General features: G+C 41.6%; 1 protein-coding gene across 9 annotated transcripts in view; it reads left to right on the top strand.

Annotated features, from left to right (window-relative positions):
• Positions 1-25,125, top strand: part of AKAP13 (A-kinase anchoring protein 13) — a 205,971-nt gene that overhangs the window by 157,269 nt on the left and 23,577 nt on the right. For 6 of the 9 annotated variants that reach the window (XM_032122281.1, XM_032122282.1, XM_032122283.1 and 3 more), the window contains 8 exons: positions 3,310-3,372; positions 5,734-5,911; positions 6,492-6,600; positions 14,557-14,599; positions 15,759-15,864; positions 20,663-20,834; positions 23,998-24,065; positions 24,536-24,602. In XM_032122281.1, coding sequence (XP_031978172.1) covers positions 3,310-3,372; positions 5,734-5,911; positions 6,492-6,600; positions 14,557-14,599; positions 15,759-15,864; positions 20,663-20,834; positions 23,998-24,065; positions 24,536-24,602 — 806 coding nt within the window. The other 3 variants (XM_032122284.1, XM_032122289.1, XM_032122285.1) reach the window with 2 other exon arrangements.

The raw sequence follows: 25,125 nt of genomic DNA, 5'->3' as shown, positions 1-25,125 counted from the left end.
GTAAACCTGTCGTACCTCTGGAAGTGTTGGCATTAGAGCTGTGCATCCCACCTGGCTGCTTTCCCTCTCCAGTGTGACCCAGGCCAGGTTTTGTGCCCCACAGAGCACATGCCTGAGCTGTTTTCTCCAGGATGTTATGTTAATAATGAAGAGAAATCTCAGATATGATTTTGTTGGCCTTTGCCACGTGTAAGATTTGGAGTTGTGTTAAAACAGTTATTTACCTGGGAGCATGTGTGTGATTTGGATTTAAAGCACATCAGGGACTCCTGGCAGGACTTGCAGGATGGGCAGCTGGGGAGGGGATGGGTCAGACACGATCTCAGAGTTGGAGAACACCCTTCAGATCTGCAGCTGGTTGAATTAAATGGCTTTAATGTTGATAGTTTTTATAACCATCTTCCTAAAAAATAGAAAATAAGGTGTGCTTTTCTCTTTAGTTCCATGTGTTTTTCCTCTCTGTAACAAACTTTCAGTTCCTCATCCATCCCACAGATCCGCAGTTCCACTCATGTAACCTTTGCATTGGCTATTAGTATATGAAAGAGGATACTTAATTTTTGGCACAGCAGATGTGGACTGTCCACACTTAGACATTTTAGGCTGAAGAAAAGAGAGAAGTTTAACCTCTGCCCTTCAGTGGTTCAGCCTTGTCTCACCTCCCATAGCCTGGTGCCTCCCCTCCTGTGCCAGGTTAGCTCAGGATTTCACTTCACTTGAAACAGGGATGGGGTGATGTGGGTGTAAACAAATTACCACATTCCCACGTGTGAAAAGAATGTTACCATGATGTTATGACCAAAAAAATCACCATGCCTCACCATGCATCAGCATGAATGAACCCTAGCAGCACTGTAGAGTTCAAGAGAGCACTCTTAAAAAAAGAACTTAAAAAAAGGCACAGGAAAGAACATGCTTTTTTACTTCGAAGAAGCCACTTTATTTGCATCACAGCAGGAAGCAGTGCAATGCCTGTCTTCTCAGCTCATGCAAGTGAACTTTTTATCAGTGGTCTCTTAAGGCTCCTCTGTAGGAGCTGTGTTAGTATTAGAGCGAAAATATCCTGAAACACTGGTCTAACACCTGGAATCAAGAAAATGTCTAGAATACTTGGTCATAGCTGAAATGCGTGATAATCCTTTCATAAACACGTTCTCACTTTTTCTGGTCTCCAGACCATTTTGGGATCATCCTCTCTAACTGCACTTGCAGAGCAGGTGCCTGAATCTGATTCCAGCAGTTTAAGCTCTCGCACAAGGCTGATGTAGATAACAGCTCATCCCCCTCCCCAAACTGCCTTCTATAAAGGAGTTTTGCAAGCTCTGCATTGATCTTTTTAAGATTTTATGGTGTTGACAACAGGCTGTGGGTGGCTCCCCAGTAGGACTGTGATTCTGCAAGAGTGCTTTGCACAGCCTTTGCCAACAGATCTCCTTCCTTCCTTCCCTGAGATCTCACCACTTCCAGGCTTCCTGCTGCATGTGTAGGGCTCCTCTTCTTCCCTCTCTCTACTCTTCCACTTGCCTCCCTTGCAGTTTTAGCATTTGGGATCATCACTATAACGTGGCAATTGTCAGGAATAGAGGCATCTTTTAAAGTCTAGTGTAAACATTGCATGATTTCTTTAGCGAGGAGAATCTTCTCTCCTTCGATTGAAAAGGGACCACACAAAAAGGAGTGATTTTGGCAAGCAAGGTGACATAAGCATATCTTAAAGGGTCCACCAAGCTCAGTGCTCTTGTGGCCACAAGCAGATGGTCTGGGGAAGCAAGGAGAGGGGAAGCATGTGTGACACCTTCCTTGGGATGCTTTCTCAGTTGCCCCTGAGCAGGTCTGACTGGCCCACTGGGAGGCTGAACCCAGCCTGAGAGTGCAGATTGTGTGTGATGGAGATGGATTTCCTGTGGCCAGGACTTGGTGCCTCTGCTTTCACACAAGTATTTAGTCCCTGCTATTCCCCACTAATATTTACATCTGCCATTGTGGTTGAGTTGGGTGAGGATGATGAAGTGCTTGGAAATATTGGGATGTTATGGGAAGGAATGTTTTCATGAGGAATGTTTATGGTGCTGTGCTGAGAGCTACTGGTGAAGCACACCTGGGGCTTTTGGCTGCAAAGCTTTGGGTGTATCCTCACCTGACTAACATCCTTTATAAAACAGGCAGCAATTATCTGAACTCCACCACTGAACACCAAGTGTCAAACCCTTCCAGAGTGCTTCCAGTGTTGCACTGTGTGTGGAAACAATATGAGGGCTTGGCAGGACATGATGCATTCAGTGGGTTTAAACCTTCATGTGTGCCCTCAGAGGCTTCTGGCACTCACAATTCCTGGTCCAGGAATGCTTAGATTTGTTCTGCCCTTTTCATAGGCTCCTGTCATGGAGCAAAGCATGCTCTGTCCATGTCCCCTCCTTGCATAGATTGCACGCCAGGACCTGGGAGCAGGACCTGTGCTGATGCAAAACTCCCTTCAGACAATGTATGCTTCCTGAGCAGCTTTTTCAGGATTTAGGGATCATATAAATCTCATAGCTGACAAGAAGATGGATTTCTCTGTTTCTGCAAAACCTGCAGTTGGGCCATGAGCTAACAGAGAAAAAATAATAAAAGCAGTGTAAAATAACAACCAAAATATTTGCATTCTGTATTTGCATTTCTTATGTCTTTCATGATGCAACTTTGGGACTCTCTTGGGGAATGGGAGATGAAAGGTTTTCTGGTCAGGAGTGCTCTTGGTTTAATCCCAAATTAATTGTAAGATTAGCCTGTTTTTTTTTTCTTCCAGCCTCTTTCACTGACTGGCTGTGTAGCATTTAAGAATGTATCTTTCTCCTTATTTTTCCCAAGCATAGCCTGAGGTTATTAATACTTCTGTGGAGGGGACTTACACTATTAAATATCTGTAAGGGATTCTTTTTCTGATTTGAGGATGAGAGTTACCAGAAAAATACTAATCATTACTAACACAATGGCTGTGTGTGATTACTTACAAATTGGCTTTGGTATGTTTTAGCCTTGTTTTTCCCGAAAACCTCTCTCCCCACAAGGAGTATTTTTTCCAATACGTTGAATACTCGCTGATGGGGTCGGTTTGGGGGAAGCATGGGCTGTCCTTGTTCAGTGGTAACCTCAGGCATTTGAGGCACTGTGATGTGTTTGTGCAACCAGATATGTGCTACTGCATTATTTCTGAGTTTGTTGGGGGTTTTTGTAAGATATGTGAGAGTCTTTTAACGTTCCCCATGTTCCATAACAATCCGATAATCACTGCCCTTTTCCTTTCTTTGCCTCTTTTGCTGTTCCTAGTTTGAGCTGGTGTCCCTCAGGCGTACAGTACATTGCCATGGGTCCTGACTTTACTTGTAGAAGGTATGGTATGACTAAATGTGCAGCAGCAAAGGAGCACTGCAAACACCCTGTTGCCAGCTTCTCGTGCGTCGCCTCCTCCACTGTTGCTCTGGCTGAAGCGTGCACGTCTTTGTTTGCTTGGTCTGCTTTTTCAGCAATTACTCTTGGGAGCGGATCCTCAGAACTGGGCTGCAGGTGGAGGTGGTGGCTGCTTTCCACTGGCCTCTGGCATTAAAGAAGCTGCACTGTTGGGTTGAGCTGCTCTGTTCCGTGATGACTTTAAGCCGTGTATTTTTCCGCAGCAATGATCAGGATGATAATTGTGACAGCCGAAGAATCAAACCAAGATTAAGTATGATTCAGCACCCCTCTGTACCAGATCAATCTCATAAAGGGTTTAAGTTCACACAGACTTGCTCTTTGTAAATTGGAAGACCTAGGCTTTTTTTCTAAGAAACTAATCGTGTAAAAGCTTCTCTGAAAAAACCAATCTGTTCGCCACAGATGAAAATTTCCCAGGCACTTAAAGTTTGTATCTTCTGTAGAAAGTCCCAGAGCTGAGATTGATGCTTGCAGGCCACATCTTTATCCAATATCCAATAGTTCGGAAGCCAGTCCCTCAGATTTTATAGCTTTGTCGCTTTTCTCTGGCAGTTCTTGCTGGTTGTGGGTAGAGCTATTAAACTCTTCTTCTGAAGAGTAGATATTGAGAAGTTAACCTGCCCTTCCTGGTACAGTTGAATTATGTTTGGTGTATATACTCCAATCAGAGAATTACAGATCAGTATCACTGATAACTGTTTTATAGAACAGTATTTGCAGGTTTTAGCTGGTTTCATCACAAGTAAATGATTTTTTTTTCCTCTACTGTGTAACATCATTTTTGCTGCCTTGGAATGTAAAAAAGAGATATTCTTCTGCCCTAAATAACCAGTAGAAATGGGACTGATTTCTACCTACAGGTGTTTTAGAATAAACTTTTAAATGCCTGCTATAGATACGCATTGATGAGTCACAATCTTCCTAAAGCAGATTACATTATAAATGCTTCAACCAGGCTTTTTTTTCTCATTAATTACCATGAAAAAAAGGTTTTTTAGATCTACTAAATCTTCTTCTTCACGGTTTATTGTAGTTTTTGCTTTCAAAGGGCATATTTATGAGCCTCTTAATGCTTCTAAGGGACTGCAGAACATTAATCACTGCTATGCAAGTCTACCTGAATTTAAAGCTCCTCTGGTTGTTTAAATCATCTGTACAGCCTGTAGAGTGTTTTCTTTTTCATGTGTTTACATGTTGGTTTGTTCACCACGTAGATGTCACGATCAGCCTCGGGTTGGGACATGAGCCCAGGGTAGGCCTTGGACTTAGTGAGTGTCAAATCAAGCATTGGCCATGGATCTGTGCTCATGTCCTGGGAGCTGAATCTGTAAAGCTTCACCCAGTGAACCCACACTGGCATTTCAGTGGGTTTCTTGGTGCTTGGGCATGAGGAACAAGAGGGTCAGAAGCAGAATATTAGGGCAAGGTTTATCAGATTAAATAGTTGCATGTGAAAGAGGGTGTGTTTTGTGTAGGTGAGAGGAGAGCGTATTAGTGTTTTTCACTTGTCTGTCAGCACCTGTCTCTACAGAGTTTATTTCTAATAGGTTTTAAATAATAAAGTTTTATTTCTAATAGTACTGCAAGCAAAAGTTTAGTATTTTATTTTGCTTTGAGTTACTGCCCAGCTCTGCTGGGCAAGACCTAGCTCCCTCAGTAGATGATAAAATAAAATTGATTGGGTGACGGAGACAACATTTATTGAATTTAAAAGCAAGACCACAGCAAGGGTAAAAAAGAAACCAGCTTTGGCAGAATAAATGACATTATCAGTGCCAAGACTTTGTGCAGGGGAAAATTTTAAAGTAGATTCAGAGGATGTGGCTGCAGAGATGAGTGTTACAGAAGCTGACGTGGCTGCTGGGAGGAGTATTGGTCCAGGACAGGCAGCACGTGCTATGCAAGGTAGTTTTATTTGGGTGGCTTTATTCCAAGGGAGAGCATAATAAAAAGCTAGCAAAGAGAATATGTGGAAATGCCAAAATCTTTAGAAGAGGTGTTTCTGGATTTTCCTGTGCACCACTCAAAAAGTATCAGGCAAGGTGATTGTCCAGGAGTTTCAATGGTTGTTCAAGCAACAAACAAACCTTTATGTCTCATTAGAGGCACAAAGATGTTGTTATTTGCTCTGAAGGAAAAAGAACATGCTGAGGAGTAGCACCTGCATTTCCCTGCACACTTCAGTGCCTGCTGTGTGTTTTACATTTGCAGGTGCTCTGTGCTGAAAGACACCAGTCCCTAAGAGTTGGGCAGCATCTGACCTCTGTGCTTTCTCTTTAGTTACAGCCTCGAAGGCCTTGCTGGAGACTCTGGTGAGAACAAGAAGCCCTCTACAAACCTGGAGGCTTCTTCTCTGAGCTCCAAAGACCTCAGGAGGAGTCCACTTGCCAGCAATCAGTCCCTGGTCCTGCTCAGTGAGGAACTTGAGCAAGGAGAAATCAGAGACTACAACCACCAGGTAAAGCTGTCCCCCTACTATTGGATGACTGGGAAATGCTACATCGACATTTTGAAAGTCATTTTCCCAAGTGACAGTCTGACAAAGGCTTCCACCTTATGTTTACATAACACATAATATTAAAAATCTTCCCTCTTTAACATGGAGGAATCTCCAACTCTTTTAAATTTTCTACTTCGTTCTTTGTGGCAAGACAACTCTTGTGTCTTCTCTTGCTTAGAGGAATGGCATTTTTGGGGAACACAGTGCTCAGCACTGGATTTTTTTACCATGTTGAACCACAGTCTAGTTCTGCTGAGGAGCTGGAGTCACACCAGCAATTTCCATGGCTGTCAGAGAGTTAACAATACCTGTTTTGTAATGTCTTGCAAGAAAATCAAGCACACAGAGTCCCTCTGTTGTATAATTAGTTATATTACACTTCAAAGACAGAACAAAATGTTGCATTTCACCTGTGCAGTGTTTCAGTGTTTCAGAGTGAGAGTTGCAGTAAATATGAACACTGACCTGGGATCTGAAGGTGGGATAGTTCTGTCATTCTTGACATATTTGCTCAGTGTGGTTCTGTTCTGTTCTGCAGGTGCATCAAACGTCGCAGCCACAAGGATTTAATTTCTGTTCTTCTGCTGTTTCATCTCCACTGACCAAATCCATGTCTCTAATGTCAATTAGCAAACCAGTGCTCGACAGTGAGTAATCCAGTTTTCCCTTATCCATTCTGTCATCTGTATTACTGAGTATATCTTGCTACCTTCCCAAGGCAAAATGTGCTACTGCCCACTCTTGCTTCCTTTATTACATGAAGTACATGTTTCACTGCTGCATGGAATTCTGGGTGGAAGGGCAGAACTCATTCAGTTTAGTTTTGTTCTTCCCAGTGTATCCTGCCTGTTTTCTTTCTCTTGGGTTTCCTTTGTGTGGGTCGCTTTCTTCTTTCTAAATTAGACTACTGGTATGAAAACTATGATTTATTGAGTTTGTTGGCTAAAAAAATTGCATCCTTTCAGAGTTTCTTCCTTTGATGTCAGGTAGAGTCCACTTGAGATCTTACTTCCTGCATCTAGATTTTTTTTTAAAGCTGATACATGGAAACTTGAGAATCCATGTCATGATCTCCTTGGGGGAGTTTGGTGCTATTCATTTTGAGTTAAATATTTTGGAGCAGTTGGGTGTAATTTATTGAATCTCATTCCTGAAGAAAATAATAAGAGATGATTCTATAGAATTTTCCAGTTTAGCTTAATTGAAGCAATAACAAGCACTTCATTTTGCAACTTGGTTGAATTGATTCTTTCAGCTGAAAAAGTCATTCAGAACGCTGCAGCTGGATGTATTACACGTTTTCATGTCATTAATTGCCAGCCAGAAACCCTATTGACATTTTAGCTCTTGTCTTGTCAGTTAGTGATGGTGTCTGATCTTTCCTCTTTATTAACGTGATTCTCCCTTGCAAAGCTGAACAAGGTGCTTTAAGAAAGGTACTTTATTCATGGAGGAGACTTGCTGGAGGAGGCTCACAGGGATTCTGCTTTGTAGGAGACATTTTTAAGTCCTTCACCATGCTTATTCCACGATTAATGGAATGTGGCCTAATGTGTCGCCCAGCAACAGTAACCAAAGCATGGGCAGCTCTGTCCTGTGAAGAGACCAGATCCTGCCCTGTGCAGTGGCACTGCCTCTTCCCTCCTTGGGCTGAAGGTCTTCGTCGTCGTTTTTTAAAGCAGCCAATTTCTTGGCATTGCAACCAACCTCTGACCAAACACCAGAATCCTTGGCTGGCTCCCCAAAAATGATCTGTTGGTGGCTGAGGGAGCCTGGATGGCTGAGGCTGTTAAAATGTCCTGTGGCCTGGCCTTAAATTGCCATGGAGGCTTGATTATCCCATCTTCTTCTAGAGCCAGCCTGGCCAGCCTGGTCCCTGGAGAAGGAAGGATGGGCTGTGGACAAAGTAGCAGAGTTAGTCTTTGCTTTGAGGCAAATGTCTGTGAGTTTGGGACACTGAATGTAAAAATTACTAACATTCCTGTGAGTATCATTTTCTCTGTCATTAATTTGTGACCTCTCAAAAGGGCCACATTTTTATAGAAAGGTGGTTTTTGAAAATCAGAGCATTTGAGGGGTTAATATGAGCGTACAAAAGGAGTAATCACTTGGAAAATTTAGCTCATGGATTTTTTTTCTCAATCCTGACACCTTCCTAACTAGAGAAACTTCAATAAATCACACAGAAAAGTTGTGGCTGCTGCATCCCTGGAAGTGTTCAAGGCCAGGTTGGATGAGGCTCAGGGTAACTTGGTCTGGTGGAAGATGTCCCTGCCCATGGCAGGGGGTTGGAACTGGATGAGTTTTAAGGTCCCTTCCAACCCAAACCATTCTATTACTCTACTTCATTCTTCCCCTTGGAAAGAGGAACAGTATTGTTTGAATTGTGAGCATAGGACATGGGAAGCAGTTTAGTGCCTCTTACAAGGAGGTCTTGTTGTATAAACTCCCTTGTGTCACCTGGGTTTCATGTTCATGTTTTTCCAGCAGGACACTTAAGAGTTATGCAAGAATGACATAGAAGTGAATTCTAGGACAAATTCAGTTCTTTATTCCACTTGCATAATCTTGTGGTAGGTGTTTAAAAGAAAAAGTGACCCTCTGATCCCTGCAAATGTGTCTGAATGGGAAGAAAGCAACAAGCAACATGCTGTGCATGAGAACTTTAAAAACTAAATCCAGATTAATAAACATATGAAGGGATTTCTTTTATTTTTACTGTTTATTGTCATGTGTGCTGAGGCAGGAGCAATTTCCAAGACTGAGTTCCTAGCCCACACTCCATCTGATGTGTCAGATGTTCCAAGAGCTGCTGTGGCCATTCACAATGTTAATCCTTCAGCATTTTATAGAGGGAGGTCACAAGAGAGCTGTTGGCTGGAGTGCTCGGAAGAATGCTTTTAGCCTTGGAATAGCAAATTTCCAGTGTGGAGCACTGTTATAAAGCCAGGAATTGCTATAAATAAAACCACTGAAATGGAAGTTGAACTGGGCTGAAGAAGGTGGTTCAATTTACAGTAAAGTATTATTGTTCATCTTGACTTTTAGTCTAAATAGACAGTAGACTACAGAAGAAAAAGTGGTGTTGCCTAATTGTGTTCTTCAAGTCTGGAACACTAGAACAACTCCTTCAAAAGGCAGTCTAAACAAAACTAATGCGTGGGTCTTGCTAAGAATTCTTCAGTTTAAATGCCTTTCAATGGGTCCCTCTAGGGTTGTTCTGCTTACGTTGGAAAACTGTGCACATTTTAGTCAAATTGCCTGTAGGCAACTGGCATTTGTGACTAATGGCTGGAGGAAGTTTTCAGGGGAGTTTGCTTTGCATTGCTTGCATAGCATTGGCTATTCCTTGGACACTGTTTTTATATTCTGAATTCACTTTTGATGTATGATACCAGCCATGCAAAAACCCTCGTTGTATGTGGCTGAAAGGACATATTTCATTCAAAGAGAGCAATCATTGCTTCATCTTTCTCTTGGAAGTTTAATACTTGATAAAGTCTTTAGCCTGTTTTCCCTGTCCTGCAAGTGAACTGATTTATCCATGGAATGACTTAGAAGTGCCTGAATACATGTGCTGAAGACATTTAATGTAGGTGCTTAAGTAGGACCCTTAGATCAGACCTGTCCCAGGGGCAGTTTCCTCAGCCCTGTCCCAGTCACCTTTCCCAGGACATACAGATGTACCGTATGAGCAGTGGGTGTCCAGCAATCAGGTCACAGCTCAGAGATTTCCACCTGTGCTTGTATGAAGAGAAGGTTTGGGAAATACAGCCTTTGGGAATCCAGTTTCAATGAAGAGTGGCTGACTGGCTCCTACTTCTCTTGTCAGAGACCATTGTAATTACAAAGAATTGTTGCAAAGCTGCTGCTGTGCAAGGGCTGCTCTTAAAAATAAATGATGGGATCTGTGATTTCATGGATAATTGCTGAATTTGGCACTGTGTTTAGTAGGCATCTTCCAGGCAAGGGCAGAAGAGCCTGTAGTGTGGCTTTTCTCATGTTCAGGCAGTTTCTTTAAAACAGGGACTCCTAAATTTTAGAAGAAGGCAAAAGAGATGCTTGTTTTTTCTGTTTTCTTTTGGAAGAAGTGTCTCTTTTTTTAAAGCTGGAAATTTTGAGGGGCATAACATTATCAGCATTTTTGATTTTTTTTTTTTTTTAGAGATGGAAGTGGCAAGAACCTCCCCAGGTAGATTAAGTTAACACTTCAGATAAACTGACCTTGCTAATGTTTGGTAGCTTTGCTGTGTCATTTAACTGCAGAAAGCACCTATAAACAGATATCTTGAGGTGTTCTGGTTTGAGTCCTTGGCAGTTCTTTCAGCGAAGCTGATGCCCTTTTTGCAGAGATCCATTTTGTTATTGGTATTCAGTTTGGAAAGTTAGCTGCCTATCATTCTTCACTAAGAGGTCCTATAAAAAAATGTCACCAAAAATAGGGAAAGCTTCAAACCTCGATCTGTGCATGCAGTGAGACCTGCGCCCTCTGAAACCTGCATCCTCTGGAATTTGCACATTCTCAGTTCTTTGTTTCTTGTGCCTTTCTGGAGCCAGCTGCTTTGCAGACGTTTCCTTTGCTTTGCTTTTAGTTTGCTTTGGCTGCTTTCCTGTCCTTTTTTTATTTTTAAATGCATTTTCAAGCATGCTCTAATGTCTGCTGTTAACCCACTTCTCAGCCCAGGGCCGGACTCGACCATCGAGACGAATCTCCTTCTCCTTCAGCATCTCTCCATTCATTCCTAAGTCTAAAACTCTCTTTTCTATTGGCTCTTCTTCCAGTGATGAGGAGGAGGAGGAGTTGGATAGTAAGTAATTGTTTTCTGTGCATTGCAGCCATAATGGGTGGAAACAAAGGGAAATCTGGTTTTCTGCTTCAGACACTGGAATTTCACCTTGCAAACATTGAACTAACCTTTCCATTGCATGATGTCTAATAGCATTATCTTAGTGCTGTATCTGAATACTCACTAATGGCAGAATAAAAGGATTATTATCTAAAGAATCTTCTACATCAGCACCATCACATCTTATCTGGTTAGTTTTAGTCTGTATCCACGTGGCAGATATCATCACCTGCCACTCTGAGCAGCAAAATAATCTTTACCTTTTTACTGAAACCAAAATACTTGCCCTGAGCTTGTTGCAGTGCATGGAGTTAGCAGAAGAGGTAGAATCTTGCCCTCCAAAAGTGACAGTGAGTGCATTGCTCAGTGGAAGAGAAGTGGACAGAAGCCCTGATTATTAAATTCTGAAAATCTTCACAGCAACTTCACAGTTCCCCCACTATGCAAAAAGCACATATTGCAGTCAAACACCTTAAATCCTCAAGGTGATCATATCTAGGTCCTGATATTATTATCCAAATAGTTCTGTGGGAGACAGGCGAGAGTTCTCTGGTAGCTTTTTTTTCTCCTGCAAACTCCATTGCTAAAAGAAGCCTGACTAAGGCAGAAGATTGAATTAAAGTAATTTAGACTCCTTTTGTGTTTTTTTAATAGGCTTATCAAAGATAATTGAAAATGTTTCCTATTTTTTAAGCATGTTTTATTAGACTGTTGAAATAAACCAGACACATTGCTTGTGTCTATACTGGGATGGGGGAAATTGCTTTCCAGTCCAATAGATTCTGGTTGCTTTCTGAATTTAAAACAATCTCCACACCATCCATGTTGTACGTATCTAAATTCTCCTCCTTTCCATTCCTGGTCTTCACTGTGGGTTTGTCCCTTCCTTCAAGAAAGTCCTTGCCCAGGTGTGATATTACCCACTTCCATATTTAAGCTCCTTCCTTGTTTCTCTATCCTTTTCTTCTGCTTTTAACACAACTCAGAGTTCATGAACCCCACAAAGTGAACTGCAAAGACACAGCTGTGCATTCTATCATGACCCACAGTAAAAAGTACCTTTAGGTAAAATTTTTGGTGGATTTTGTTTGTTTGGTGAGTTCTGTTCTTTTGAGGGTTTGGGTTATTTTATTATTGTTTATTTTTGGTTTTTTGTTTTAAGCATCCAACACCTGATATTCATGTTAGGGTATGACAATTTTAGAGGATATTTATGGTAGCCAGTATTTATCTTCTCTCCCTCAACAGCTCTCCTTTTAACGATGATCATTTAAGATAGTGACAGATACTGTCTCAAACAATAATGTTGTTTTCTTTACATGTTTGAGGATATTGTGATGACTTTATGAAGGTTGGTTTAGCCACAGCTGTTTCTAAGACTGCTTTGGCAATGGGCATTTTTCATGGAGTAATCCCAGACCAATTTGTTTTTTCACATCTTTAGGGTTCGTTTCTCATAAGAGGATGGATGTGTGAACATTAAGATTGCTCGTGCATTTCAGTTACCACTCTTCAACCTCTCCATGCCTGTTTTTCTTTAGAAAATGGAGAATTAGTTGAAGTTTGTTTGGTGATATATGTAAGATATGGATTTCAGATGGCTGGACAATTATTACGAAGCCTGTGGATTTCTTGACCCACAGAAGTTTGATTACTGGCAGCATGAAGGCATTGCAAGCTGGTTTCAGCATCCTAGTCCAGTCACTGCTTTCTGCATAATGGATCCTGATGAATTATTTCAAATCTAGCTACTATATGAACTAATTTTGGTGGGTGATGCTTAAAAGGTGTTCAGATGAGTACAGCAAAATTTGGCTGCTAGCCCATGTTCATTGTACACAGATAGCAGTTCTGGCTTCTGAAATAAAAACTTCATTTTTTCGTGGGTTGTGAAGTCAGATGTCAGTTTTGTTCCTGGTCATGACAGAAAACACAAAACATTAAGAAAATAAGCTTTCCTTCCCCCTGTTCTACTTCAGAAACAAACCAGAAGGTGAGAAGATGTGTCTTTTTCCATGCTTATCTTCCTGGGGTTTACAGCTTGCAGCAGAGGGTTGATCATCTGATGTTATGTTATAATCTAAAATATGAAATCATAAACAGACCTCGATTCTTGACTGGATCCATTTTGCCTGCCAGCACCAAGAGACCCCTGCTTTTAAGAGAAAACAACTATTGCAGTAAAAGATAAATGATACATAATTGTAGTTCCCATGCAGTGTATTTTCTCAAGGTAGTGAAAAACAGTCACAAATATCAAATTATTGCAGCTCTTAGTTCAGAGTTTGTTCACATTTCTGATGTTAACTGCAGAGAAACAAAAAGGTTTGTGAAATACTTAAATCCGGTCAAACTGAGGAATCTATTTTAAAAGGAAATGAAAGACTAAGGAGGCCTAACCCAGGTTAAAAGCAAACTAGAACTGAAACGGGAACCAGAGTCACAGGAACTTTAACCAAGAATTTGGAAGTCTGTAAATTAGTTGTGTGATCTTAGTAGGCACTTAGGTATATTATAAAAATATAATATCACTGTTAGAAATCAAATAGTGGACTTCATTGCGTACATATTACAGTATTACTAACTTTGGTGTATTTGGGATAAATCATTAATGAGGTGAAAGATTTTGCAAGGGAAATATTAACACAGCTCTCCAAGCAGGGTTTAGGTAACGGGGTATGCCTGTATTTTAGTTTCTCAATATGAAGAAATGGTATTTCTGTCTCAGACTCTGTTGGCACTTGAATCAGTGGTTAGAAAACTCTGGTTTTAAAGCCTAATATTGTATGCACGATTTTTCCTAATGCACTTACTGCTTTTGGATAAAGGGACATCTTTTCCTCTAATGGCAAGTAGCTCTTTTGCATTCACCCTTAGCATTAAGGGAATTTGAGCCAAAATACTGTTTTTCTTGCAGTCTAAATGCAGAAGCCTAATAAGGTGACAGTCATGCTGCTTCTTGAACTTCAGATAGGGCTGCAAACAGTAATTGTATGAAGATTTTTTTGGAGTCCTGGCAAGCCCAGTTACTTCAGAGAGAGCCCTCTGTCCTGGATCATTTCATCCTGATATTTTAGTGTTCTTCGATGGTTCTGGTAAATGGTGTCAGCTCCCAGATCTGCTCCAAATGTGTTGTGCAAGCAGGTTTCTTGTGTGAAGAGAGTTGGTGCCATTGGCAGGGCTTCAGCTTCATGTTGAAATTCAGCCTTTCCTCAAGCAGTGTTTCGTGACGGAGCCCCAGGCTGGTAACATTTTGTGGAAAACGGAATAAGGCTTCCCTTGTTTCCCTTACTCTTTATGAAGTGCCTCAGGATTTTGATGGGAAAATGAACTACAATTTTATCAAGCAGAAAAGTTTTATACATGGAACCCGGATGTGCTGTACAATAGATCCTTTCTAGTGCAGTATAAATAAAAGCATTGTGTCAGAATGATTCTCATTTATACCTATTGTCATTGAATTGGCAGTTCTGATTCAGACACCCTGATTTACCAGCAAGTTTAACAGTTGCACAGTCTTTACTTAATAGCTGAAGAGTGATAAAAATACTAAACAGGCTTTTGCCTCAGCATCTAATTTGAGAGCAGCCAAGGATGCAGGGAACAGGTTTTATCCTGAACATGTGAAATCTGTTCTAAACACCCACTTCTGGAAAACATTTCCCTTTCCTCTTGAACTGTCCCAATATGCAAATGATGTTTTTTTGGAAGGTTGCAGTCTAACCTGTCACCCCCTGCCCCTCCCGTCTTTTCCAGGTGCGCAGTCGTTCGGCAGCTCCGTGGGCTCCTCGGTGCAGAGGTACAGTATCCTGGGGACACCGTGTCCCTTCTGGGGGACTCTGTCTGCAGTGGGCTCTGCCTTGGACACCCAGAACCCCTCCTGGCACCAGTGCACTTCAGCTGAAATCAGGAGTTGTCAGGCTGCTGAAAATCAGTCCCGTATCTCTAAAGGCTGAAGAATATTCTAGATCACAGAATAGGAAAGTCTGTTCTAAGTCTCACCTCTTAATGAGGCTCTGTGTTTATTCATAGCCAATAACATCAGATTATGCATTGTTGCATGGTATCAGTTTACCCTGACTTATATTTTACACTAAAAGTAGTTCTTTCTCCCTGTGGGTAATTCTCTCTCTCTCTATATATAACAAAGGCCAAAACAATCGTGGTTTTGTATGTTACTTTTCACCCTTGCAAGTTGCACAGAGGAGATAATCTTCCTGGTGGCTTTCAAAGTGCTTCACTGGAGGAAGGACGTTTGTGGCACTGAGGGAGCTGAGTGTCTGGTCTCTGTGTCACTGGCAGCTTTGGTTTTATTTTGTGACTGGGAGGCTCTTCCCCTCTGCTCACTGCTGTTTTCTCCTTCTTGGTTTAATTTGTATTTCTGCTCTTCTGCTTTTGGTTTGTGTTGTGCTTAATATTGACAGATTGTGTCCTTTAATACAATAATAGTTTCCTTATTCTTCCTTTGTAGCTGAAGAAGTCATAAGCTTGTGCATGTAAAGACTGGCAAAAATTATCTGGGATCCTAAAAATTCCTAAATTAATACACATAACCATTGTGGTTTATTACTTAATATTGGTATTCTCATTTCTCAGGGGAGGCTTTGCAGACAGTGTGGTTTCTGTTAAAAACATTCACTGCCTTTTCAGAGTTCATTAGATGCCTTTCTCTGGAAGGAAATGGTTCTTTACCAGCATTAATGGTTCCTGGTTATTTGACAAGGGGAGCAGCAGAGGGTGCTATGGCATGGCCTGCTTCAAAACAGATAGGAGGATTCCTTGAAATTTATCTCAAAATGAGTGGATTGGCATTTTGTCTTCACTCTTCCTTCCCTTTCACCAGAAAGCAACCCAAGACTCTGTTGGCTAAGAAATGCATTTGTCCTTTAAAAAGAATCTATCCATTTAATAGATGCTTCGGGAAGAAAAACCAAAAGCAACTTTTATCTTTATTTTAGTATATCCGAAGAGAGCAGCAGTGTCCCCGCTGGTAAAGGTGTAACAAAAGTCAGCCGCACCTTCAGCTACCTCAGGAATAAAATGTCCAGCAGCAAGAAGAGCAAAGTAAGTGCTTCTTGTGATTTTTGGAGTGCCCTAGGCAGCAGAGATGAATTTTGTGTTTAAGTCTTTGCCTGACTTTCCTTTCTTTACTTTCTTTTACTTTCTTCCTTCCTTTTTTTTTTTCCTTTTTTTTTGTAAGGGCAGGATTGTCTGTGGGGTGATAGGAACTGGCTCCATGGGAAATCTTAGCACCCCAAAACTGAGCCCAAGGACAGCTGTATGAGGTTCAATAAGGCCAAGTGCTGGGTCCTAGATTTGGGTTACAGTGGCAACGCTGGGGGGACAGTTGCACTGGATGATCTTGAAGGTTTCTTCCAGCCTTTATGATTCTATGGTTTTACTCCTTTCCTCACAGAGAATAAATTTTGCCCTGGCATGAGTTAGGGCTTTGTAGTGATTAATGAGTCTAATTTTTACAGAACCTGAGCAGTGTTTAATAAAACAAGGACAGGAGCTGTAAGAAGGGGCTGGCTGCTGAAGGCTGTATTGTCTTTTCACCATTTTTTTACTTTTGCCACAAAGTTCCTGTGCACTGCAGGAGAAGTTGCTCAAACAGTGACCTTTAGTGATGGCCAATATTTATATTTTTCCCTTTTTCCATCCTTGAAACCCTGGAATTTAATTTGCTGAAAGTTAAGCCCTGCTCAGCACAGCTGAATTTTCTGGGAACAGTATTGGTTACAGAAATAATTACATTAATGCTAAATATTTCACACAAACGGGCTGTTGTTGCCTTAGATTGTCCCCTGAAGGTTAATATATGTTTAGGGATTTTCTTGGCTTGGATTTTTTTGCTTGAATCTCACCTCAATTCATCTGTCTGACAGAAGCTCGGAGCACTTCACTGTCTCATTAGGTGATGTGTAGTTAATATGTTGGTAAATACTGTTGGAAGGCTCTTGAGAGGTGGAATTGCACACAGCTCCTCTTCATGGATTTGTCTTTAAAGGCAGAAAGCCACAAGTTTCAGTGACTTAGAGCTGCTGCTGAGCAACTTTAGGACAGTGCTTTTCCCTGCTGCAAAGTACAAAGTCAAAAAAGTAAATCTGTTTACATAGAAACCTCTGTGCAAACACCAGTGAGTTCAGGAGCATTTTGCACAGACTGTGAGTGAGACTGGAAGTTCATTAACTGGTTCTTGCAATTAATGTGAATAATCTCTAAAGCAAGAACTGGAGAGAGAGGTAAGAGATCTGGTTGGGACAGAAAATACAGCAGCAGTGCTTTTATATACTTGCTCAGTGCAGTCTGATTTCACTAGTTTTGTGATTGTGTCTGAAAGTGTTGACAAAGAGTTGCTCCAAAATCCCAACCATAACATGCACTATAAAAATTGCAGCTTGTATCAACTCTCATACTTTTACTAAATAAAAGCCAAAATGTAATTCGAGTTACAATTTCTTGTCTGCTCACAGTGGAATGTTTGCATTACGTACATTTTTAAAGCTCCACCTGTACATTTAAATACTTTGACCAAAAATTCATTGGAATACTGATTTCTCAGAAGCATTACAGACGAGAAAAACCTCTGAGAGTTAAAACCAACAGAACAACAAACCTTGAAAGAGGAAGTTTGACAAAGGAAGTTGGTTTCTGAGCTGTCAGGAGGGAGGGAGGTTTCAGTGTCTTTTCAGCTTGGTTTTACTGATCTCCAGACCTTCAGAAATGCAGTTTACTGAGATGAAATAAAGTAAAATAAAGCATATTTGAGCCTACTAATGACAACAGCTCTTTTGGAAAATGTTGCAGAGAGTTAGGTAAAAAACCCTTAAAAAAAAAGGGGGTGTTTAGAGCATTAACTGGAGGGCATACTGGTAGAAGATGATGTGAATTTACCCATGCCTGGTGTGTCCTTGGTGTTATTTGGGATTATCAGTGAATCTGTTGCTGTTAGCAGAGTGCCCTGATTCACATTTGCAAAGTCTTAAACATGCTCTATCTTTGTCAGTTCAGGAAAAAACCCTATTTTTTTTTCATTTTGGTCAAGAGTTTCTGAGAAATTACAACAATTAGCATGAGTAATTTTTCTTTTTCCTTGCCTTGCACAGTAATAAGGCAGTGCTGTGCCAGCAGCAGCATTTCAGGGTAAATGGTAGGAGTTGTAAGCATTTGAAAGGATTAGGAGACAGAATATCTGTGACCTGCAGAGCAGGAGGAGTGCGAACACACAAAACCTTTCTGTCTGGGCAACTTCTGCAGCACTTTGTTTGCTGAAGTAGTATGTAGCAACACTGAGGTGTGTTAAAATTCACTTTTTCTGTACCTCAAACATCACAGAGTGTTTGATTTACTCCCCTCTACCTTTTAAATAGGTGGTCTCGTATTGACTCGCGACTTGTAAAATATTAATCACATCCTTTCTGCCTGTATGGGTTTGGTTTTTTGGGGTTTTTTTTTTTCACAGTGGAACCTACGGTAGGGCAAGATGAAGCAGTAGCAAAGTAGCTAAAATCATCTTTAAGGAAGTCAGCAACTGTCCTGCCCCTCCCCCTTTTTGCTCAACTCCTCTGTGCTGTGCCTCCATCCCCGGCCCTGCTGCAGCCTCCAGCATCGCCATGGGCTAGTGGGGAGCAGTTCCTGGTGGGGAGCAGCTCTCCTGCCCCGGGGGAAGGATGTCGGTAAAACGGAATAGATTCTCAGAAGTACCTCAGATCACAGTCAGGCTGGTGGGACTTAAGCACTGGGAGGTAAGAGCTCCATGGTTCCTGGGGAGCGGGATCCACTGCTGTGGTGTGCGGTGTTAATTCGGTGCCGCGGTACCTGTCGTGGTGTCTGCTCTGGCACGTCGGTTCAGCCACAAAGCCGGGCTTCAGATCTCACTGGCATCTCCAAGAGCACAAAAATAGTCTTGTTTCTACTGTCCTTCTTTAAATGAAGTTCCAGTAACTGCCACAGGAAAAAAGAAAAAGCTGAAAAAAACCTCATTGTGAGACTTTGTCCTTCAGTGGAGTGGCAGGCAGCCCCTGTGTGGAGTTTGCTGTTTCCTCCTTGAAAGTGGTGTACCGATTTCCTGTTTTTCCTGAGGTTGTTCAGCTTTAATTGAAATTAAAATCAGACTTCAGAATTGCTGGGTTTCACAGTGCATTTCAGGTCGGTTTGAAGTATAGGATGGGAAATCTCCTTTCAGCATGAGAGTCACAAGATTTAGCTTGAGCTTAGCGCGCTCTTTACTCTTGGAGCTTCACAAGGCTTGGCAGTAGAGCAAAACTCCAGGCATCAACTTGGTACTGTCAGCCCAGGCCTAAACTGCAGAGTTTCAGTTCCTGAACTGTGCCAGGCTGGATATGGTTAAAGATGGGCAGGTCAGCGGATGGAAAATGGGGCTGTGGAGGTTTCCGTGGGGTGGTGAGCCAGGCTGATGGCTCAGAGGAGGCGGAGATGTGATGCAATACAGACTCTTTCTGGCAGGTTTTCTGCTTCAGACAGGATTATTCCATATGGTAATGCTCCTAGTTTTGCTTATTTGCAGAACAAAATAGTGTTTGGGGCCAGTAAATAGACTTTCTGTTTATGACACTTTGCAGGGAGACTCCGGCACTGGCATTTTGCCTGGGATGTGTTGGGAGAGGAGTCCTTAGGCTGAGTTACTCATTATTTGAGTGTGTCATCCAGGGCTCAAGAGTTTCCTGCAGCGGCTGCAGAGCTCCATCCCTCTTCCAGCCACTCCATGGCAGTTGCTCACATGGGCAGCTCTGCAGCTTCCTGATACTCAGCCTATGATAATATTAGGCAAAGGGCACATGGCATATAAATAACAAAATGCAAAGATAAGCTGACAGAAGCCTTTACCAGTTTCTGGTTAAGCTTCTCTTTCAGATGCCAGGAAATCTGCAGCAGTAGTTAAAAGTGCAGACCTGGAGCTGATTAATATGGTAAACATGTTGTAGGTTGGTACTTGGAAAGACAAGGAGTCACTGTAATTCAAATTCAGAGGTTTTCTGTGGCGTTTCCTTTAAAAATTGTTTGGAAGAATTCCAAATCCATGAAAGGGTGCGGGGAAAAATGTTTCAAAGTCTTTGTATTTAGTATTTTCTGTCTAAGGGAGCCATAGAAAAATAAGCAAAAATGCTCCTAAAAGTTGCAGAAACTGTCTGTGCTTGTCATCTTTCCAAAGCTGAGTAGCCCAGAGGTTGACTTGTGGCTTGTGGAAGATGAGAAGGTCTTTTATGGTGTTGCTGTTGTTCCTCAGCCTTTCTGTGGTGCCATATATTGAGAGTATATAAAAGATCCATTTTGCCAAAAAGCTTCACATAGTTACTTGGGGTTGCATGTAACTGTTGAAAAAGTCTCTGGCTGGAAGGAAAACAGCGGTGGAAATACTCTGGCAGTGAGACTATACAGGCTCTGAGGAAGAGCTTGTGTTCTCCATTAAAAATGCAGCTGCGAATCACGAGCCTTATGGTTTGGCCTTAAAAAATAACTGTGTTGAAATTCTGATACACACTGCGTGTGGTATTTGTGTTTAACACAATTTATTTAAAATGGTAAGAGCCAAGAGAAAGAAAAGCGGTAAAGTCGTTAAACCAAGCAACTATAAAACAAAGGTAGAAGGAAATAGGTGCCTTCAGAACAGACTCAGTTTCATCTGCAGTGGTGAGACAGCTGTGTGAGTCGATATAAATCCACTTCCACAGGGGCTGTGAGTGGCATTTTTAAGGGAGAGCTGTGCAGACACATGGCCATTGTTCAGGTGCACCTCGATCGATGTCCTCACCGTGCCAAAGGCAAACACTGAGCAATCTGTAACTAGGGAAGAGACCTCTGCGAGGTGACGAGGCTTTTGGTCATTTTGTCTCGGCAGGAAAAGGAGAAAGATAAAGAGAAGACAAAAGAGAAGGACAAAGATTCCAAGGAGAAGGAAAAAGATAAGAAGCTGTTAAATGGACATCTCTTCACTGCAACCTCCGTTGTAGCCCAAGCAACCTGTTACCACTGTATGAAGCCTTTCAATAAGGATTCGTACTACTGTGCAAGTAAGTCGGGGGGGTTCCCTCCCTTCCTTTTATTTTTCATTGAATCTGGCATGGAAAATGCAAACCTTACACTTTATTTTCCTTTTGCTTGAGGATGTCAGGTGGGAGGGAGACTTTGGAGACAGTGATTCATGGAGCGGCGTGTTGCCTTGTGGAAACTGGACTGAAATGAGTTGTGGATGCATGGAAGTGTCCTGAAACTTCTTTCCTAAGCTTGAGCTCAGCCATCACAGCAGGCTGTGGGGTTTTCTACCCCTTGTTGGGCTCTATTGGTCAGGAGGACTTTGGTTATTTCAGCTGCATGTAGTGGCTTGGAGCTGAGGTGCTTTGCTAAGATGGACAGAGGACAGGGACAGCTGGCTTGGATCATGGCTTTTATTTCCAGTGGGGAAAGAAAAAAGTCCCACCCATCTGTGGTGTATTGCTTTAGTTCTCTGAAACACTGCTTTGGTGCACCCACAGTGGGAACCACATGGTGCAGAAAGGAAATACTGACCCTCTGCTCCCTTTGTACAAGAAATTGCATCACAGGTCAAATGACAACTACCTGTGAGTGTGTGAAGGACGTGCAGCACAGAGCAGGCAGGATGGGAACCCTCACTGAGGGTTTCTGGCAGATTGGGGATTTTTTTCTCCTTTTTTATCAGATGGTTTCTCATGCCTGTAGCTCGATGAGGTCAGTGGTGTTTGTGTGGTCGAGACCAGAACGCTGCTTGGTTCATGCAGCAACCCAAAGCTATAGAATATGCAGACAAAAACGTCTTTTTCCCACTGCAGCTCACTGGGAAAGGCTCTCCTCTCCTCACCATCAGTAATTTTTTACTCCACTAGCTTAGAAATGAGTCAAAGCAACTGCAGGAACTGCTCCCAGGCTGGAGCCTTCCGTTCCTTCTGGTAGATGTGAGCAGGGGAAGGAGCAGCCAGCTGAATCCCGAATGGCACCTCCGAGTTTCCTGGAAGAGATTTCAGTAGAGCTGTTTGTCTGAGACATGCTCTGTGTCAGCCTGATGGGAAATGTAAACCATCAACAATTACAAGCTCTCAAATGCATCCTCTCCCTTTCCCCACTTGACTTTTTTAACAGCTTCTGAAGCCACGTAGAAAATCAAATAGATCCCAGTTTAATGCTCTGTATGCTAATGAGTTAAAGTAACCCAACAGTGTCATGTGTTTTGGCACACGTGTTCCTTCCTTACTTTCAAGGTACAATGGAAAATTTTTGTAAGTTTTCTGTATTGGCCAGAAAATTAATGTCATAAAAAAAGTTTGGTGAGGGCCTAGGTTGAGAGCTCACATCTGAGAGTGGTTCTTACTCCCTTTGCATCTTAAAATCCTCCTCAGGTGATCATCTTTTGGAAATGATGGATAACCAGCAGCAGAAGCTCTGATATTCCTGTGCTGTTGTAGGCTGGTGCTACCCACCACTGCTCTGTCTCGCCTATAGATGACTTTTTCTTGATGCCTTTTAAAGCACTGGATCATTTTAAATCAATGTCTCAGCTTTTCAGTGATGCCCCCCGGGTTCCTGAAATATCTGCTCAGTGCTGAAAGATTGAGCATACTCTGAAACAAATGGATGAGCAAAAAAGCCTAATTTTTAGTAGCTTTCTGCCTTGTGGTTTTTATTTTTTTTATGATCAGTGATGCAGAAAATAAGGTGTAGAGGGTTTTAGTTATTAATGCTAGTGACACAGAGGAGTTAGAGGAACTTCCTACTTGCTGAAGAGTTGAATTGAAAGAATAAAGTCCCTGCAACCAGATTTTTTATAATATAAAAAGTCCAAATTTTTTGCCAAATGGTACACACTAAAGAGCTGCCTTCAGGCTTTCAAAGCTTGAGTGTGAATTTCATTATTCTGAATTGTCTCACTGCCTCTCTTCATGCACCAGGAGCAAGTTCTGTTTCTCTTCCTTGTTTGGTTGGAAAAATATAGTGCTTGTGGGTTTTTGCAAGAGCTTTCAGGTTGCTTTGTTCTGTCTTCTCTTGCACAGGAAATGGTGAGACATTGCCAGAATAGCAGCACCCTGTGGCCTTACCCTTATCTCTGTCAAAATACCAGAATTACTGGCTTTTATTGGGTTGTCCCAAATGTAAGATATTCTAGAAATGTGAGCATATTTTGTCATTCTGGACATAGATTTTTTTCCTTTCTTTGTGCTACAAGAAATAATTCAGAACTTCACACTTTCAGTGTAGCATACATGTGAAATACAGTTCATTATCTGTGTTAGTGTTGTCATGAATGAGGGGAAGTATTTTTCTCTAAGCTACTGAATCTCCTCTTGAGCTGTGGTCTTTCATCTGCCAAAAGAGTTAAAGCCTCAAACCCAGTTCTCAATTCTTATGAAAAAACAAGCAGTTTGAATCATTTTTGAAAACTTTCTTTCCCAGAAATCTGCTGGCAGAGATCACGGGCAGACTCAGGGTATTAAAAAAAAAAAAAAAAAAAACCAACCAGAAAAACCCAAACCACCCAGCTTTTGCTCTGGCAAATATGCAGTAAAGGGTGCTGTTAAAGCATGGTGTTCTTTGCATTGGTGAATGTCGTGGTTTTGGACCAGAATTTCAATCCAGTTTCCAGCAGGAAGTCCCAACCTCACAGGCATGGTCCCTGACAGATGCTGCTCCTGCTGCCTTTTCTGGTAACCCTGTAGTACAGCAGCACTTGGGTTCTGTGCTGCAGATCTTACCCATTCTGTCTGAGTTCATGTAAATGAATTTCCCTGTCCTCTTCTGTCTTCTAGATCTCACAGTCCTTGTCTTCATGAGAACAGTATTTGTCTTTTCAGAGAAATATTGGCCCTACAATTGGTTTCTGTTTCTGTGTCCTGCTTCTGCTTTCCACCTTACTTTCAGAGGAATCATGCCATCAGTTTTTTTTCCTTTTATTCTTTAATTTAAGACGCCTGGCAACTCAACCTTGCATTGATTTTTAAACAGCATTTCCTGTTAAATTCCATGTTATTAACAAACAAAGGGCTAATTATCCTGGAAAGCAGCCTCTCTCTCAGAATTTGTAGCTACTTGTGTAAACCACAATGATGCCTGAAAGTTACAATTCTCAGCTGTGAAAGCGAACAGTTCAGATTACAAACAGCAAAAACGGACCTGTTTTCTGTGGGGTTTTGTTTAATTCATTGTTTTTTGGGATTTTTTTGACAGACTGTAATGCAATTGTTCACAAAGGCTGTAAGGAGAGTTTTGCTTCTTGTGCAAAGGTCAAAATGAAGGTAAGGGATTTCATCTACTCTACTGAGCAAACAAAAAAGTTTATGCAGATATAAAACACTTTCTACCATATGGCACAAAGTTTCCAGCTTGTTGTAAAGAACTTCAGCCCCTGTGCTGAAGCTTTCACATAATGAAAACTGTTACATGTACTGTTTATATGAGGAACACAGAGAATTTGTGCTTACCCCAAATGCAAGGAACCTGCTTGTCCAAGCTAAGTAATGTTTGTGCAATTATGATTTCAGTTCACTTCAGTATTGTCATCACTTTCACATTTTCATATTTGCTGCACATTTCTCCATCTGTTATTTTGCCCATTTCATTCAGGGAAAATAAAAAATATTTTTAAAAATACACATACACTGAGCAGATTCAGACAAAAAATTAGCTTTTTTTTGTTTTAGTTGTATGGCACAATCTTCTGGGAGAAGGGAGGAAGAAATTAAAGTGAATTTCATTTTTCTTTCAGCCACAGAGAGGAATGCTGCAGGCACACGATACCTCTTCGTTACCCACAGTAACCATGAGAAACAAAAGTAAGACAAGTTCCTTTCCCTCTGCTTTGAGTTGTAGTCTGTATCTGCTGTTCTTAACTGTTCTGACAACTGATATTGGATACTATGGAAAATAAGCTTTTATCAAAGCAGGGATGAGAGCATCCTCTGTGCATGCTGAGCAATATTTGAGATTTCAGAACTTGTACTGAAGTTGTGCAGAGTTCATCCTCTTCTGCAGTGTCCATGTCACTTTAAGCAAATGTAAAATCATCTCAGATTTAGAAAAATTACTTGTCTCTTTTAGCTTGCTGAATGGCTATAGCTGTTAAAGCCACAAAATCTGGAAGATGCACCCTGTGTCCAGGGGTGTCTGACACGGGAAAGAATCCAGCTATGAGTATTAAGTGCAGAGGATTCAAAATACAATTATTTTTGTCTTAATTAAATAGTCTTGGGCTTTGAGACAGGCAAAATAGAAAGTTTAATTTTGAATAGGAGGAATACTGACAAGCTGTTCCTGACTTTGCTGAGATATACACTGCACTGCAGAGTGACCCAGTGT

Source organism: Corvus moneduloides, chromosome 13, assembly GCF_009650955.1.
Source record: "Corvus moneduloides isolate bCorMon1 chromosome 13, bCorMon1.pri, whole genome shotgun sequence".
Lineage (NCBI taxonomy): Eukaryota > Metazoa > Chordata > Aves > Passeriformes > Corvidae > Corvus > Corvus moneduloides.
The sequence above is the reverse complement of the archived record's forward strand: the minus strand, read 5'-3'. Positions and strand labels throughout refer to the sequence as shown.